The 17,036-nt window shown below is 47.1% G+C and overlaps 1 protein-coding gene and 1 pseudogene across 1 annotated transcript in view; one reads left to right on the top strand and one right to left on the bottom strand.

Moving 5' to 3' along the window:
- LOC143956078 (uncharacterized) overlaps positions 1 to 17,036 on the bottom strand; it is a 94,509-nt gene that overhangs the window by 35,043 nt on the left and 42,430 nt on the right. Inside the window, exons 3-9 of the mRNA XM_077466203.1 lie at positions 12,720 to 12,854; positions 12,508 to 12,631; positions 12,294 to 12,391; positions 11,227 to 11,433; positions 10,779 to 10,914; positions 9,119 to 10,086; positions 8,726 to 8,728 (exon numbers count right to left, since the gene is read on the bottom strand). Of these exons, the coding sequence (XP_077322329.1) occupies positions 8,726 to 8,728; positions 9,119 to 10,086; positions 10,779 to 10,914; positions 11,227 to 11,433; positions 12,294 to 12,391; positions 12,508 to 12,631; positions 12,720 to 12,854 (1,671 nt within the window). The remainder of the gene's footprint in view (positions 1 to 8,725; positions 8,729 to 9,118; positions 10,087 to 10,778; positions 10,915 to 11,226; positions 11,434 to 12,293; positions 12,392 to 12,507; positions 12,632 to 12,719; positions 12,855 to 17,036) is intronic.
- Positions 13,487 to 13,573, top strand: LOC143956421 (U2 spliceosomal RNA; annotated as a pseudogene).

Here is a 17,036-nt window from a genome sequence, read left to right as displayed (position 1 = left end):
CATAGTAGCCCATTATGTGTCAATTACCTGACACAGGAGCCAGCGATGTCACCACTGTCCCCTGTAGTCCGGAGTGTCCATCTTCTTCCGGGTATGGCTGCTCCGGGCCACTCACAGCGCCGGAGCAGCGATGACGTCACTCGCATGCGCCGTAGACAACTGTGACTGTCTTTTAGTGAATATCTCATAAACCGTGTAGGTTTAGGAGATATTTATTGGACCTACAGGTAAGCCTTAATCTAGGCTTACCTGTAGGTCAAAATGGTTTGTAAGGGTTTACAACCACCTTAAGCCGTCCAGTCCAGATGATCTCTGCCTTCGCCTTGGTCACATCTCTAGAGACGTTCTCCTGCGTTCCTGTTAAAAGACTTGCTTGGCTGATATTCCTTCTGGCTCCAGATCCTGCTTGCTGTTCTACTACACTCATCTCTGGCTCCTTGATGTTTTGGCTTGTCTGACTATCCATTCCGGTTCCTGAACTCTGGCTACGTTTTGACTACGTTTACTCTGTTCACCTTTTTTTATTATTATTATTAAACAAGTGTGATTTAACTGTAATTCTGTCTCAGTCTGATTCATGGTTTCTGACACGTGTATAGAGTGTCAGAGAGGTGATGACTTCTGGAACACTCTCTGGGTTCCATCACCAGGCACTGCAATTATACCCGACTGTTGGGTGGAGTGATCTCCTTTCTGACAGTGAAAGTAGAACTCCAACCTCAACAGCAGGAGTGTGTGATCAGGTAAGTATTTTATCCCACTGACACCAAAGGTGGGACTTATTTTATCCCTCCAAAACCAACAATGGGACTTCTTTTATCTCACTGACACCAGCAGAGAGGCAGCAGAGCAGGATTGTGTGATCAGATAAGTATCACCACTGACCACCAATACTGGGCTAGGGATAGATTTTGTTCTCAGTGACACCGACTTTGATGCTTATTCTATTCTTTCCTACTAGAGAGAAGGGTGGTCACGAGCTTCTCCGACGGTCCCTTGGCTCTTAGGAGGTCTTCCTCAGAAACCAGGCTGTCAATTGTAGACAATCTTCTTCCAGATGGTTCAGTGTCCCCTGTTAGCAGATCCTTTCTGGACGGTAGTTTTCAGGAAGCATCTGCGGACAGATTTAGCAGTAGTGATGGACGAACTTCCGACGGGACATTTCGCGAACGCGGACCGCGAACGCGGCCGATAGTTCGCGAAACCGAACGTTCGCGGCGGGCCCCATTGACTTCAATGGGAGGCGAACGTTTCAAACCTTTAGGTCGAATTTGCAGCCACAGGATAATTATTAGCTGGGCAAACATAGTCCCACCACATGGCCAATGACATAACACATGTATGAGGTGAATTTGGGATCGATAACTACAAGCATTCTTTTTTTATATGGAAAATTGTTCTGACAATTCAGGACTGTGGAGCGCATGAAGGCAATGGAGGAGACGGAAGGTCAGGGACCAGGGTAGGCAAAGAAGAGGGTGCAGGAGATGATCACCAGCAGCGTGACATACAGCAATGACACATGCACCGTGATAGAGTCATCTGACAACAGCACCGTGATAGAGGGCACTGACATCAGCAGCGTGACATAAAGCATTAACACCAGCACCGTGACATACAGCATTGACAGCAACACCGTGATAGAGGGCACTGACATCAGAAGCGTGACATTAAGCACTGACATCAGCACCGTGATATACAGCACTGACAGCAGCACCGTGATAGAGGGCACTGACATCAGAAGCGTGACATACAGCACTGACATCAGCACCGTGATATACAGCACTGACAGCAGCACCGTGATAGAGGGCACTGACATCAGAAGCATGACATACAGCACTGACATCAGCACCGTGATATACAGCACTGACAGCAGCACCGTGATAGAGGGCACTGACATCAGAAGCGTGACATACAGCACTGACATCAGCACCGTGATATACAGCACTGACAGCAGCACCGTGATATACAGCACTGACAGCAGCACCGTAAGCAGCCCCAGGAGTAAGTCAGCACAGCACAGGGATGGTGTGATCCCCTCATAATAAGAACCCCCAGGAGGAAGTCAGCACAGCACAGGGATGGTGTGATCCCCTCATAAGCAGCCCCAGTAGAAATAGGACACCGCTCAACCTCTTCAAAGAGGAGGGTAGGGGCATATATACACTTTTGTGGACCAAGCAGGTTGTGTGTTAGTGATTAGCAGACTGTACGTCAGTCCCTATACCAATGAAGGACTGCTGCAGTATAGGGCAGCGGTCAGCAGTGGTGCACCTCAACCCTATCTATTGTGGACCGATAGCAGTCCTTACAGAACAGCAGACTGTACCGCACTCAACCCTATGTACTGTAGCACCCTACACAGACCAAGTTACCAGTCCTGATAAAGAGCTTTGTGGAACAAGTAGGTTGTGAATGATTAGCAGACTGCAGCAGAAGGGCAGCAGTCAAGTATAATATTCTTTCTATATTTGGAATATTATACGTGTACAAGCCTATTACCGTACCACTGATACCAGTCCTGAAAAGAACCTTTGTGGAACTAATAGTAACAGCAAGTCTGTAAACTGACCCTCACTGCCTGACACACTGCTTCCTTCCTGTCCCTATACAAAGTGGCAAAAAAGAGGAGACTGGAACAATTAGTGGTTACTGGAATAGCTCTTTTGTGGACCTGATAGTAACAGCTAATAATGATGATGATGATGATGATGACGACTAAACTGACTCTCCCTGTAACACACACCGTCCTTTCCCTTTCTCTAAACTGACAAAAGACACTCAGGCTGCTGCAAGAATCAGTAGCACAGCAAACCTATAAACACCTAACACCTATACCAGTCCTGAAAAGAACTTTTGTGTACCAAATAGCTAGCGTTTTATCTGTCCCTACTCCACACAGCAACCTCTCCCTATAGTGACAGAAGAAAGAATGTAAAATGGCCACCGGATCGGGTGTATTTATAGGTTAGGGGGAATGTCCAAGTGTCCATGTGCTGTCATGTCTCAATTGGCTGTCCTGTACCCCATGATAGACGTGTCATCATAGGTCAAAGTTCTTTTACACATTAAACACGTAAGTCCGCCGGGGCGAACAACGGCAATAGGCGAGCGAACGAGCGGACCGCGAACGTCCGAAATTCGCCGCGAAACGACCGCCGGGCGAACCGTTCGGCCATCACTATTTAGCAGAGTTGCAAACCAGGGTCTCTTCTGGGCAGAAGGGGGTGACCAGTATCAGATCCATGCTTTCCTCCCTGAATTTCCTGAGGACCAGCGGGATCAGCTGGGTTCCTGACCACTACTGTAGAAGCCATTGTGGGCTTGAGGCTGGATGAGGTGGAATCCCATGCTTTTTTCAGCAGAGAATCTGCCCTCCTGTCCATTGCGTCTTTTAATATTCCCATGTCTTCTCAACTCTGTCTCCTTATCTTCAAAGGGGAACCTTCTTTTGAGGGTCTTTGAAAAAAAAAAAAGATCCCTCTTTGGGTCTTTTCACTCTTTTTTGACTGCATCGGAAAGAACCCTGTGAACAGGAAACACCCTGTGTTTGGATTCATCCAAGCCTTGGTAGATCTTGTCATGCACCCACAATTGTACTTTCTCCTCTTGGATCACTAGAGTCGTGTAGATCGCTCTTCAGGGGAGCATCTACCTCCTCTAGTGATAGCTTGCATCTGGATGCTCTGCTATCATCTTCCTCTTCCTCCTCATCCGTGAGGGAAAGAAGAGTACTTGCCCCCTCTTCCCCTGAGTCACCGACCTCCGCTGCCCTGGAGGTGGACACCCAAGGGCTGGACGGTGTGCGTTGGGGATCAGTCTGGCTTGCCGGGTTCTTAACTAATAGAGATCTTGACTGAGATTAAGGTATCCGTAAATTCCCTTACAGATCGTTACATAATGCTTTATACATTGCACGTCTTTTATTTTTCTTTCAGTATTTATTTTTTCACTGTTTCTACTTATTTATGTTTCATTTTTGAATTTTTTAGTCATATACATATTTCCATTTTCATCGATGGTGGACTCCATGTATATGTTTACTTGTATATACATATACCGTACATACAATTTTCTATTTATATTTTTACAATTGTGAATTTTCCATTTTTACATTTTTATTTTACAATTTATTATTGTGTGTTTTTTTTTTTTTGTGCCATCTATTATGCTTATCATATGCATACACAATACCAAGGGTCAATGGTTCAGCTATGGCTTATTGATTTTACTTTTGTATCAACTGTATTTGTATAATCATGTATATCAGGGATATGCAATTAGCGGACCTCCAGCTGTTGCAAAACTACAACTCCCATCATGCCTCTGAGTGTCATGCTTGTGGCTGTCAGAGTCTTGCTATGCCTCATGGGACTTGTAGTTCTGCAACAGCTGGAGGTCCGCTAATTGAATATCCCTGATGTATATCTTTAGAGACTCCCTTTTGAGCAACGAGGAGTTAATGCTTTTTTTTACCAAATTGTCCTGCCCCGCTGCTCTGTCCACTCCCCGCCCTTAAACGGGGTATTTCAACTTCCTGGTTGCCGATTCCCGTGACTTTGAAAGAGTGCGTGCCCGGCAAAACGCGTCGCAGCGGCAAACAGGAAGATTGCGGCGGGGGTCACGCTGGTCCCTGAGCAGATTCAGTCACCACAGCTTCCATGACCGCTATCCATGCCAGCCAGACCAGCTCCGATTCCACACAGGGCATTCCCACCCAGCAGTGAGCAGCCACACGCCGGCCTGGCTCCACTAGGAGAGAGAGGCTTGGATCCAGCTGCGGACCGCGGCACTATCCCGTCAGCCCTGCAGCCGGCTCGGCATTTGGAGTTCCGCCTTCCCACCGACCGCTGCCTCCCCCTCCTCCAGCACGCCCTGCATCCCTCCACACGCCGCTGAGCGGGTCCTTCGTTTGGCTTGAGCGCAGCAGGGACATTGGCGCCTCCCCTGCTGCTAGAGTTTCCCCCATCCTTGCATGCCGTCAGCTCCCTATTGACACTGTAAGGCCGCGTACACACGCGCGGACTGTTCGCCCAACTTTGTCCGTCCAACAGTTTCAGCAAACAGTCCGCTCAAAATTAGCATGGACGGACATGCCCACACACGACGAACGAACAGTTTGCTGAAACCGTGCGCGATGACGTGAACAGCACGTACGACGGGACGAAAAATACGACGTCCTATACACTGCATTATAGCTTTCGGCGTGAAAATCCTTTCTGAGCATGCGCGCAACTTTGTTTGACGAACAAGCCTACACACGAGCGGGCTGTTCGCTGAAACAAGGTTTCAGCGGACAGTTTTTCGGAAATTCCGAAAAACCTTGTCCGTCCAACTGTCCGCTGAAACTGTCCGCTGAAAGCCCACACACGAGCGGACTGTCCGCCCAAACACTGTTCAGCGGACAAAGTTGGGCGAACAGTCCGCCCGTGTGTACGCGGCCTAAGCCTTTCAATTTACTTTCCATTCCTCCCCACTTCCTCTTGCATTGACAATTGGATTGTTTTTATATGAATATCATTGAATAAACTGTATATGTTTATAGATTGCTGCTATTTCTGAGACCGTTTTCCCCTATCGACCCATCAAGGTTAATTTTGTTGTGTATAACAGTGTAAATTTGCCATCCCCTCAAAATAACTCAACACACAGCCATTAATGTCTAAACCTCTGGCAACAAAAGTCAGTACACCCCTAAGTGAAAAATGTCAAATTTGGGCCCGATTAGTCATTTTCCCTCCCCGGTGTCATGTGACTCATTAGGGTAACAAGGTCTCAGGTGTGAATGGGGAGCAGGTGTGTTAAATTTGGTGTTATCGCTCTCACTCTCTCATACTGATCACTGGAAGTTCAACATGGCACCTCATGGCAAAGAACTCTCTGAGGATCTGAAAAAAGAATTGCTGCTTCACATAAAGATGGCCTAGGCCAGTGTTTCCCAACTCCAGTCCTCAAGGCGCCCCAACAGCTCATGTTTTCAGGATTTCCGACTGTGGTAATTACTAAGGCAGTGAAACTGATCAAATCACCTGTGCAAAATAATGGAGAGCCTGAAAACATGACCTGTTGGGGCGCCTTGAGGATTGAAGTTGAGAAACACTGGCCTAGGCTATAAGAAGATTGCCAAGACCCTGAAACTGAGCTGCAGCACGGTGGCCAAGACCATACAGCGGTTTAACAGGACGGGTTCCACTCAGAACAGGCCTCACCATGGCCGACCAAAGAAGTTGAGGTCACGTGCTCAGCGTCATATCCAGAGGTTGTCTTTGGGAAATAGACGTATGAGTGCTGCCTGCATTGCTGCAGAGGTTGAAGGGGTGGGGGGTCAGCCTGTCAGTGCTCAGACCATACGCCGCACACTGCATCAAATTTATCTCCATGGCTGTCATTCTAGAAGGAAGCCTCTTCTAAAGATGATGCACAAGAAAGCCCACAAACAGTTTGAAGACAAGCAGACTAAGGAGATGGATTACTGGAACCATGTCCTGTGGTCTGAGGAGACCAAGATAAACATATTTGGTGTCAGATGGTGTGAAGCGTGTGTGGGGGCAACCAGGTGAGGAGGACAAAGACAAGTGTGTCTTGTCTACAGTCAGGCATGGTGGTGGGAGTGTCATGATCTGGGGCTGCATGAGTGCTGCCGGCACTGGGGGGCTACAGATCATTGAAAGAACCATGAATGCCGACATGTACTGCAACATACTGAAGCAGAGCATGATCCCCTCCCTTCAGAGACTGGGCCGCAGGGCAGTATTCCAACATGATAACCACCCCAAACACAACTCCAAGACCACCACTGCCTTGCTAAAGAAGCTGAGGGTAAAGGTGATGGACTGGCCAAGCATGTCTCCAGACCTAAACCCTATTGAGCATCTGTGGAACATCCTCAAATGGAAGGTGGAGGAGCGCAAGGTCTCCAATATCCACCAGCTCCGTGATGTCATCATGGGGGAGGGGAAGAGGACTCCATTGGCAACCTGTGAAGCTCTGGTGACCTCCATGCCCAAGAGGGTTAAGGCAGTGCTGGAAAATAATGGTGGCCACACAAAATATTGACACTTTGGGCCCAATCTGGACATTTTCACTTAACGGTGTACTCACGTTTGTTGCCAGCGGTTTAGACATTAATGGCTGTGTGTTGAGTTATTTTGAGGAGACGGCAAATTAACACTGTTATACAAGCTGTACACTCACTACTTTACATTGTAGACAAGTGTTATTTCTTCAGTGTTGGCACATGAAAAGATAGAAGAAAATATTTACAAAAATAAGAGGGGTGTACTCATTTTTGTGAGATACTGTAGAACCCTATGCTCTATACTTGTAGGTGCACAATGCCCAGCAGCTGCCAGTGGACGTTCTACACCCCAAAAATCGAATATGATAATTTATTAATGATAAACTGTAGTGCTCATACCCATGAAAATGTGATAAAACATTTTTTTTATATCTTACAGTATTTATTGATATTTTTCATCGTACAGAAATACGCAAACAGCAGGTGGAACGTCAAATAAAAAACAATTTACAGAGCTAGAATTTGTAGGATAAGAATCATAAACGTCATTATTCCAGATTGAGATTGAAGCGTCACTTCCAAGAGGAGGAGTAAAGAAGGAGGTCCTCTAAGGAGATAAGTCTACCACCTATAAGGCCTCAACTTCCATAAACACTAAGGAGGTTGTGATGATGATTTCCTGGAGGAGGTCCTCTAAGGAGATAATTCTACCACCTATAAGGTCTCAACTTCCATCAACACTAAGGAGGTTGTGATGATGATTTCCTGGAGGAGGTAATCTAAGGAGATAAGTCTACCACCTATAAGGTCTCAACTTCCATCAACACTAAGGAGGTTGTGATGATGATTTCCTGGAGGAGGTCCTCTAAGGAGATAAGTCTACCACCTATGAGGCTTCAACTTCCATAAACACTAAGGAAGTTGTGATGATGATTTCCTTGAGGAGGTCCTCTAAGGAGATAAGTCTACCACCTATAAGGTCTCAACTTCCATCAACACTAAGGAGGTTGTGATGATGATTTCCTGGAGGAGGTCCTCTAAGGAGATAAGTCTACCACCTATAAGGCCTCAACTTCCATAAACACTAAGGAGGTTGTGATGATGATTTCCTTGAGGAGGTCTTCTAAGGAGAGAAGTCTACCACCTATAAGGTCTCAACTTCCATAAACACTAAGGAGGTTGTGATGATGATTTCCTGGAGGAGGTCCTCTAAGGAGATAAGTCTACCACCTAAAGGCTTCAACTTCCATAAACACTAAGGAGGTTGTGATGATGATTTCCTGGAGGAGGTTCTCTAAGGAGATAAGTCTACCACCTATAAGGCCTCAACTTCCATAAACACTAAGGAGGTTGTGATGGTGATTTCCTGGAGGAGGTCCTCTAAGGAGATAAGTCTACCACCTATAAGGCCTCAACTTCCATAAACACTAAGGAGATTGTGATGATGATTTCCTGGAGGAGGTCCTCTAAGGAGATAAGTCTACCACCTATAAGGTCTCAACTTCCATAAACACTAAGGAGGTTGTGATGATGATTTCCTGGAGAAGGTCCTCTAAGGAGATAAGTCTACCACCTATAAGGCTTCAACTTCCATAAACACTAAGGAGGTTGTGATGATGATTTCCTGGAGGAGGTCCTCTAAGGAGATAAGTCTACCACCTATAAGATCTCAACTTCCATAAACATGAAGGAGGTTGTGATGACGACTTCCTATAAAAAAGGCAGAATTGAAGAAGGAGGTCTCCCGTCCCTATGTGGTCTTCACCCTGCACCCCATAAATCTAATCCTAACTCCCAAAAAACACTGAGCCATATCCATGTAGTTCTTGGGTACACCTAAGAGACCAAAACCAATAGAAACCAAAAAAAAAAGTCAAGTCATAAAATGGTAAAAGAAAAAAGGGAGAATCAAAAGTGGAGAGAAAAGAGAAGAGAGTCTCTCAAAATTGGCCTCCAAGCCAAGGATAGGATGATGTCCAGGTATTAGGAAGCTCCCACAGCATCCATTCTTCAGACACATAGTTTTTGGAGATGTATAATCAAGGTGAGACCCTTGATGTACAGAAAAATATAGACATTTCTATACTAATTAATTTTAACGGTTGTGTGGGTTTTCCGATGTTTGTTAAGATAAGTCTCCCTTGAAAAACACTTCCCGCACTCAAGGCAGGAATACGGCTTCTCCCCCGTGTGAGACCTTTGATGGTCGACCAATTCTGATTTCCGCACGTAACACTTGTCACATTCGTTGCAGATAAACTGCTTTGTCCCCGTGTGGCGTATCTGATGTTCATTAAGACTGGACTTTTGCGTAAAACGTTTCCCACACTCAGGGCAGGAATACGGCTTCTCCCCCGTGTGAGTTATTTGATGACGGACGAGGAGGCGTTTCTGTGTGAAACATTTCCCGCACTCGGAGCAGACATACGGCTTCTCTCCTGTGTGAGTTCTTTGATGACGGACAAGGAGGCTTTTCTGCGTAAAGCTTTTCCCGCACTCCGAGCAGGTGTATAGCTTCTCTCCCGTGTGCAGCCGTTGATGTCTAGAAAGAGTGGCCTTTTCTGTAAAACTTTTTCCGCACTCAGGGCAGGAATACGGCTTCTCGCCTGTGTGAGATCTGTAATGCTTCAGGAATTCTCCTTTGTGAAAAAAGTTTTCTCCACACTCAAAACAAGAATACGAATACGGCTTCTTCACTGTGTGGGATCTTTGATGTTGGACAAATTCTCCGATGTGAAAAAAGCATTCCCCGCATTTAGGACAGCAATGAAGATTTTCACCCGCGTGGGACCTCTGATGTATAGAAAGACTTAATGCAGAGCTAAAATATTTCCCACACTCAGGACAGGGAAATGTCTCCTCCCCCTGAATCCCGGCCTCATCCCCCACAGTACGAGGTTGCTCGGAGTCGGAGGGATTCCATGGTCTATCCACACTGTGAAGTCCACCATCCATAGTGGAGATCATTGTCTTTTCTCCTCCACAATCTCCTGTGATGTCCTCATCTTCCATTCTACAACCTGGAGATAAAGTGAGACGATCCTTTGAGGGTTTCTCCATGGCGTGTCCTGGAAAAATATAAAAACATCAGCAATAGATATGAGAGGGTTAGTTCACTTCCATCAAGATCCCATCTGGATCAGGTAGATATGAGTGAGGAGATGTTCTCTGTGGAGGTCCCAACCAGCCGGGACTCTTCCCCCCTCTTCAGTCAAAGGGCCTTTGGTCCTCATCCCAGATCACTTCTACATTTACACAGTCTTGTCAGAAGAGCAGGAACCAATGGGGGCTGGGAAGTCCATGCTCTTTACACAACCACAAGCCTAGGCACTGGGTCATGTGATCTCTGATAGACAGAAGATTCAAAGTTCAGACTTGAAGACCCTTTACCATAGAACAAGTGACCGTAGGCCTAGGCTTCTGGTGACATGTAGTACCATTATCAACCTATTATTGGCTGATATCACTCAGCTCCCGCCCTACTCTGGACCAATCAGTGAGCAGTAACAGAGCGGCGTCGGCTGGAAGAAGAGGAACCAACCTAAGAAAGTCTCAATCTGTGTTATCATATCTGTGCTACTGTAACTAGGAGTGACCCACAACCTAATACTGCCAGCTGAACCACAAATAGGGTATCAGTACAGGGAGGGGACCATCATCAACCTATTATTGGGTGATATCACTCAGCTCCCGCCCTACTCTGGACAAATCAGTGAGCAGTAACAGAGCGGAGATAAGAGAAGAATATATGATGGGTCACCTGTGCTGATCTCTGTTGGAGTGTCCTCCTCTATGAATGTCCTCGTCATTCCAGCCTCCTCCGTATATTGCTGATCATCCCTCACATACGTCTCTTCTTCTTCACCCTCAACTTTCATCTTCATCAGATCTTCACCCTAAACCAACAGAATGGCAGAAAATAACATCTGTAACATAGAAGTATTTATGATGTGAGATCACATAGAAAATATCGTCTTGTAGAGTCCACACATCATCTCCACATGTCAGAGTGTTCAATCACTTTATGTTCCTGACTCCCCCCCCCCCCATATTTATAATGTGAAAATGTATATATTAAACACTCTTCGGTAAGGGAGAAGTGGTGGACATATGAATTTTTCGTGATCCTAGTCTGGTATCCAAGCCGTTCAGTGCTCACTACCTGTGTGTTCAATCACTTTATGTTCCCAGCCCTCAACTCCACCGACCTGATGATGGTGGGGGATGGTGTGACCTTCCTGTGTGGAATCCCGGGAATACAGAGGACGGGGACATCTCTCTGGTGGGTTCCTGTTACTAGGTGGTTCCATCACATCTATGTGTCCTCCTGAAAGCTCCTCCATCACATCATACTCCTCATCCTCCTCTTTATACTCTTCTTTGACAACAATATTATAATCCCCAAGGTTTCCATCCTGGATATGAAATAAAACATTCATTGTAACAAACATAAATAGAAAAAAAAATGTGTATCTCTGTGCTGTGGTGGGGCGGTAGCTGACACAGATAAGTACTATACCACACTTATAAATAATATTAAGAAAAAACAGTGTAGCCCCAAAAGTAAATAAACAGCGATGAAATGTGCCACCACTGGACAGTGGCCTGATGCCAGCACTAGGGTCTACCCTCCTGACGTGTTTCGTCCAAGAGGACGTTATCAAGGGGTCTTTCAGTGGCACCCATTGCCATTTGTTTTTATGATTCATTTTATTTTGGCTTTTAACATAAAAATCCAAATAAAAACTGCACTATGGAGACTTCACCTGGCTCCTGGTGAGCTTTATTTACCACAGCTACATCTGGGTGGTGCGAGTTGCTGAACAGCCTTCCCCACAACAGGTGGCGGATCTACACCGAGTGTGTGTGTTTGCTGCTGTAATGGCGGCCAGCTTTTCCGGTGAGTGTCCATTTCACATAGGGGGTGCAGTGGATGATTCTGCAGCACTGTACTGGATCGTCTCCTCACTTTTCAAGTCACCACCACATTTTTGTGCACATCCTTATATATATATATATATATATATATATATATATATATATATATATCACACACACACACACACACACACATATACATACATACATACATAATTTTTATTTTTTTTCACTTTAACAGTATTTTGGACTTTATTTCAATTTGTTGTCCATTTATACCATAGTATTCACATTTTATCACTGTTTATTTACTTTTGGCGCTACACACTTTTTCTTAAGATTGCAACAAACATGCTTGTGCATAAATCATAACTATCAGTGATTGTTCCTCATCTACCTGATGATGGTGGGGGATGGTGTGACCTTCCTGTGTGGAATCCCGGGAATACAGAGGACGGGGACATCTCTCTGGTGGGTTCCCATTACTGGATCCATCTGTAGGAAACACACACACTGACTGAATACATTGTTTCTATGTGTTTATCAGATGATGGGGGATCTAGGTGGAGCCTCCGTACTGCTCTCTCCTTTACAATAAAGTCTCCTCTTACCCGGTGATGTGAGGGGCGGCTGATTGTCCATCATGACGTCCTTGTAGAGATCCTTGTGTCCTTCTAAATACTCCCACTCCTCCATGGAGAAATAGACAGTGACATCCTGACACCTTATAGGAACCTGACACACACAATGATACAGTCACCATCCAGACACATCCCTTGTCTGTTACTGGATAATGTCCTAGAATTCCCAGAATCCTCCTCACCTCTCCTGTCAGCAGATGGACCATCATGGTGGTCAGTTCCAGGATCTTCTCCACGTTGTGTCTCTCGGGTTTTAGGGAGTCACATGGAGGCACTGTGATGGTCATATGATCACCGGACTTCACAAGAGGAAATCTCTGTATTGAGGAACCAATAGGAAGATCATGTTAGAATCCCAGAATCCTCCTCACCTCTCCGGTCAGGTCTGTGTTTTATTAATAGAGATAAGAGTGATGTCATGTGACCTCCCAGAATCCTCCTCACCTCTCCGGTCAGGTCTGTGTTTTTATTAATAGAGATAAGAGTGATGTCATGTGACCTCCCAGAATCCTCCTCACCTCTCCGGTCAGCAGGTAGATGATCTCCAGGGTGAGGTTTAGTATCTTCTCAGTCATGTGACTCCGGTCCTCCTTCATCTTCATTAGTCACGTGATCTATACGGGTTTCCTGTAGACCAACAATTGATAATGGAGAATTATCTGGACTGTACTGGTTGTAGAATATCAGGATGGGGAGGGGGGGGATAATATGAGGGTTATGTAAAGTCTGTTTTGTTTTGAGATATTTATCTTTCACTTGATTTTTTATCTGCATATTGGAAAAGCTAAATAACATTCTCTTTATATACAAACACCCCCAACCTAATAAAAAAATGGTATAATCCATTAGTATAGACTGATGAGGTGAGAAGGTGATTGGTGGGAAAGGTGACACACCTCCAAAATGAAGGAAATGTTCCAGTCTCGCAAGTGAGGAAACGTTCATCTAGATCGCTTCTCGGCCTTTTGGCTAAGTTCAAGTGTAGTATCTGTTCTTATCAGTTGCCTAGTGGTGGCGCTGTGCTAACTGACCCTGATCCACGGTGGTGGGTTAGGGGTGGCAGTGGCTATGCAAATCCACTTTGCGTAATGGTAACCTGGGCCGTTAGTATCAGGGAGAGCTGAAAGCGGACTGCTCGACATGTCTGAGGGCCATTAATAGGTCTCCTTTAGAGAAAGCTGGAAGGGAAGCCTCCTGATGGGGATGGAGGACCACTGGGTCTGGGCGAAGGTTCAGGTCCCTGGCCTTCTGGCCTAGATTTGTGCGGTTCCAGATCCTTGTCAATCTTTTGGGAAGGAATGCCTGCCCCCTCTCGGTGTTATTGGGGGGGGGGGGGATTGGCCAGTTCTACCGAATGTAATTAGATGGGAGCGACAGTGGAGCCCTGCGGCCGGGGTTCTCCATAAGCTCTCAGGGTTCTAATGCCTTTCTGGTTGGGATGGGAGCTTCACCGGTCTGGCTGTGGGCCAGGGGTTGGAGAAAAGCCCGTGGTGTATGTGCCCCTGAAGTGGAAATCTAAGGGGGTGCCCTAATTCTGACTGTGTGGGGGGCACTATGAGTTTTACTGGCACCTTGGTCACTGCACAATACACGCTTTTTCACACCTGCCTCTAGGGACGGGCCTTTTGGCTAGGACCAGAGGAATTTTTCATTCCTGGCCGAAGGGCCGGCCATTATCCCGCACAATGGTCACTTTCACTTACCGCCACTTCTTCCTTCCCCAGTTTCCTTTATTTATTTATCCTGTGTTGTCACCTTTTTGTATTTTTTTTTGTTGATTATGTACACTGTTTTGTCACTGTGTGACTGGTAGGGTGTGGGTCCTTGGGCCTGCCCTTAAACTCTTGGGAGGGGGGTGGACATGTCCTTCTGCCTTGGTTCGCTCTCTCCCATGGGGTCTCCCTTCGGGGGAAGCCCCACCAAGTACTTGGGTGGGTCTGTTTTGGCCGACCCTCCAGAGAATGGGGTCCGCCTGGTTTTGGCCAGATGGGCCATAGACTTAGGGTGCCACCTTGTCCCTTTAAACCCGACCACATATGAATTACACGGGTTCTGAGGCTAATTTAATGCAGATAAGGCACCAATTGAGTTTAATTATCACCTTAATCAGCCACAGAACCCGTGTAATTCATATGTGTTTGGGTTTAAAGGGATGAGGTGGCCACCCTAGCCATAGTGAGTACCTCAGTCCCTGTCTGAAGCCTAAACACCCCGGGGGATCAGTGTAAGGTCCAGTGGGGGGTGCAAACACACTGAAAAATTCTGAAAAAAACACCATCAATTGCAGCCTCACTATGCCCATCAAAGGCAGCCACTGTGCCCCATCAAACGCAGCCACTGTGCCCCATCAAACGCAGCCAACATTCCCCATCAAATGCAGCCAACGTTCCCCATCAATTGCCGCCACTGTGCCCCACAAAATGTAGCCACTGTGCCCATCAATTGCCGCCACTGTGCCCCATCAAACGCACCCACTGTGCCCCATCAAACGCAGCCAAAGTTCCCCATCAAACGCAGCCAATGTTCCCCATCAAAACACAGCCACTGTGCCGATCAAACGCAGCCACTGTGCCCGATCAAACGCAGCCACTGTGCCCCATCAACCGCAGCCACTGTGCCCCATCAACCGCAGCCACTGTGCCCCATCAACCGCAGCCACTGTGCCCCATCAAACGCAGCCACTGTGCCCCATCAAAAGCAGCCACTGTGCCCATCAAACGCAGCCACTGTGCCCCATCAAACACAGCCAATGTTCCCCATCAAACACAGTCACTGTGCCCATTAATTGCAGCCACTGTGCCCATCAATTGCCACCACTGTGCTGATCAAACACAGCCACTGTGCCCCATCAACCGCAGCCACTGTGCCCCATCAACCACAGCTACTGTGCCCCATCAACCACAGCTACTGTGCCCCATCAACCACAGCCACTGTGCCCCATCAAAAGCAGCCACTGTGCCCCATCAAACGCAGCCAAAGTTCCCCATCAAACACAGCCAATGTTCCCCATCAAACACAGCCAATGTTCCCCATCAAACACAGCCACTGTGCCCATTAATTGCAGCCACTGTGCCCATCAATTGCCACCACTGTGCTGATCAACCGCAGCCACTGTGCCCCATCAACCGCAGCCACTGTGCCCCATCAACCGCAGCCACTGTGCCCCAAATGCAGCCACTGTGCCCCATAAAACGCAGGCACTGTGCCCCATAAAAACGCAGCCACTGTGCCCAAAAAAACGCAGCCACTGTGCCCCATCAAACGCAGCCACTATGCCCCATCAAACGCAGCCACTGTGCCCCATCAAACGCAGCCACTGTGCCCCATCAATTGCCGCAACTGTGACGATCAATTGCCGCCACTGTGCCCCGCAAAATGCAGCCACTGTGCCCATCAATTGTTCCCACTGTGCCCATCAAACGCAGCCACTGTGCCATATCAAATGCTGCCAGTCTGCCCCTCCCCGCCCGCCGTCTGCACTTACTCTCTCTCGATGGGACAGCTCCTCAATGTCTTCTCCTGTCCTCTGCTATGATTGGACGCCTGGTGTCCAATCACAGCGCCTGTCGTTTCAGCCAATCAGGTGACGGGTAACAGATCCGAGCACCTGGCTAGCAGAGAGGCGGTTTAGTGTTAGGAAAGCAAACTTTCATTTGCTTTCCTAACACAGATGAGTGACCTGCGAGCGCCCAGCATGGTGCTCACAAGTCACTATTTTTTATGCCTATTAGAGCCTATGCTCTAATCAGGTGCTTCAGAACTACCCCCTGCTGCCATGATTCAGGCGCCCGAAAAGGGGTGGCAGCGGCGGCCATAGATTCATGCAATGCATGAATCTGTCTATTGGTGATAGAGGGGGGTCGCAGGAGAGAGGGGGCGGCGCCCGTGCGCCCTTAATACACGTAGCGCCACTGGCAAGGTCCTTCCTAGGGAGGACCATAGTACACCCGTTGCAAGTTTTGTGTCACTCTTTATGTGTGTGCCCTTTTTTTGGCGCCGGGTGGATTTTTTGGGTGTGTTTCACACGCCACGGGCTTTTAAAAAAAAAAAATAAGGAATGTTAATCTAGGCTTCCACACTATATATGTGTGTATCATCATCTGCAGGAGATAAAAGGCATCAAAGTGACTATGGAGGAAGAGGACGGACATGACGAGGGGGGTTACTAGGTGTAAATAAAAAATAAGATCTTATTACCTCCTCTCCTGCCAGTTCCAGCGATGTCTTCTCTCTACTTCCTCCCGACCCACCTCTTACCCGGGAATTACTATTTATACCTGACATCACTTCCTGTTTGTACCTGACATCACTTCCTGCTTGCTGGTATCATAGAGACTTACTAGCTCCGTATAAGTGAGATTACCACCTTGTGATGCCAACCCCACGTCGAAATCCATTGAAGCCGGATCTGTCAAATTAGAAATGGAAAACATGGGTGCTCTGGAGAACATGTTCCAATGCAAAAATGTATTCTAGAAAAATATTCCATGCAGCCGGGA

The sequence above is a fragment of the Lithobates pipiens genome, unplaced genomic scaffold (genome assembly GCF_037356315.1).
Source record: "Lithobates pipiens isolate NorthernLeopardFrog02 unplaced genomic scaffold, aLitPip1_a1.2 Scaffold_35, whole genome shotgun sequence".
In the NCBI taxonomy this organism is placed as follows: Eukaryota; Metazoa; Chordata; class Amphibia; order Anura; family Ranidae; genus Lithobates; species Lithobates pipiens.
This window is presented reverse-complemented; position numbering and strand designations above follow the sequence as displayed.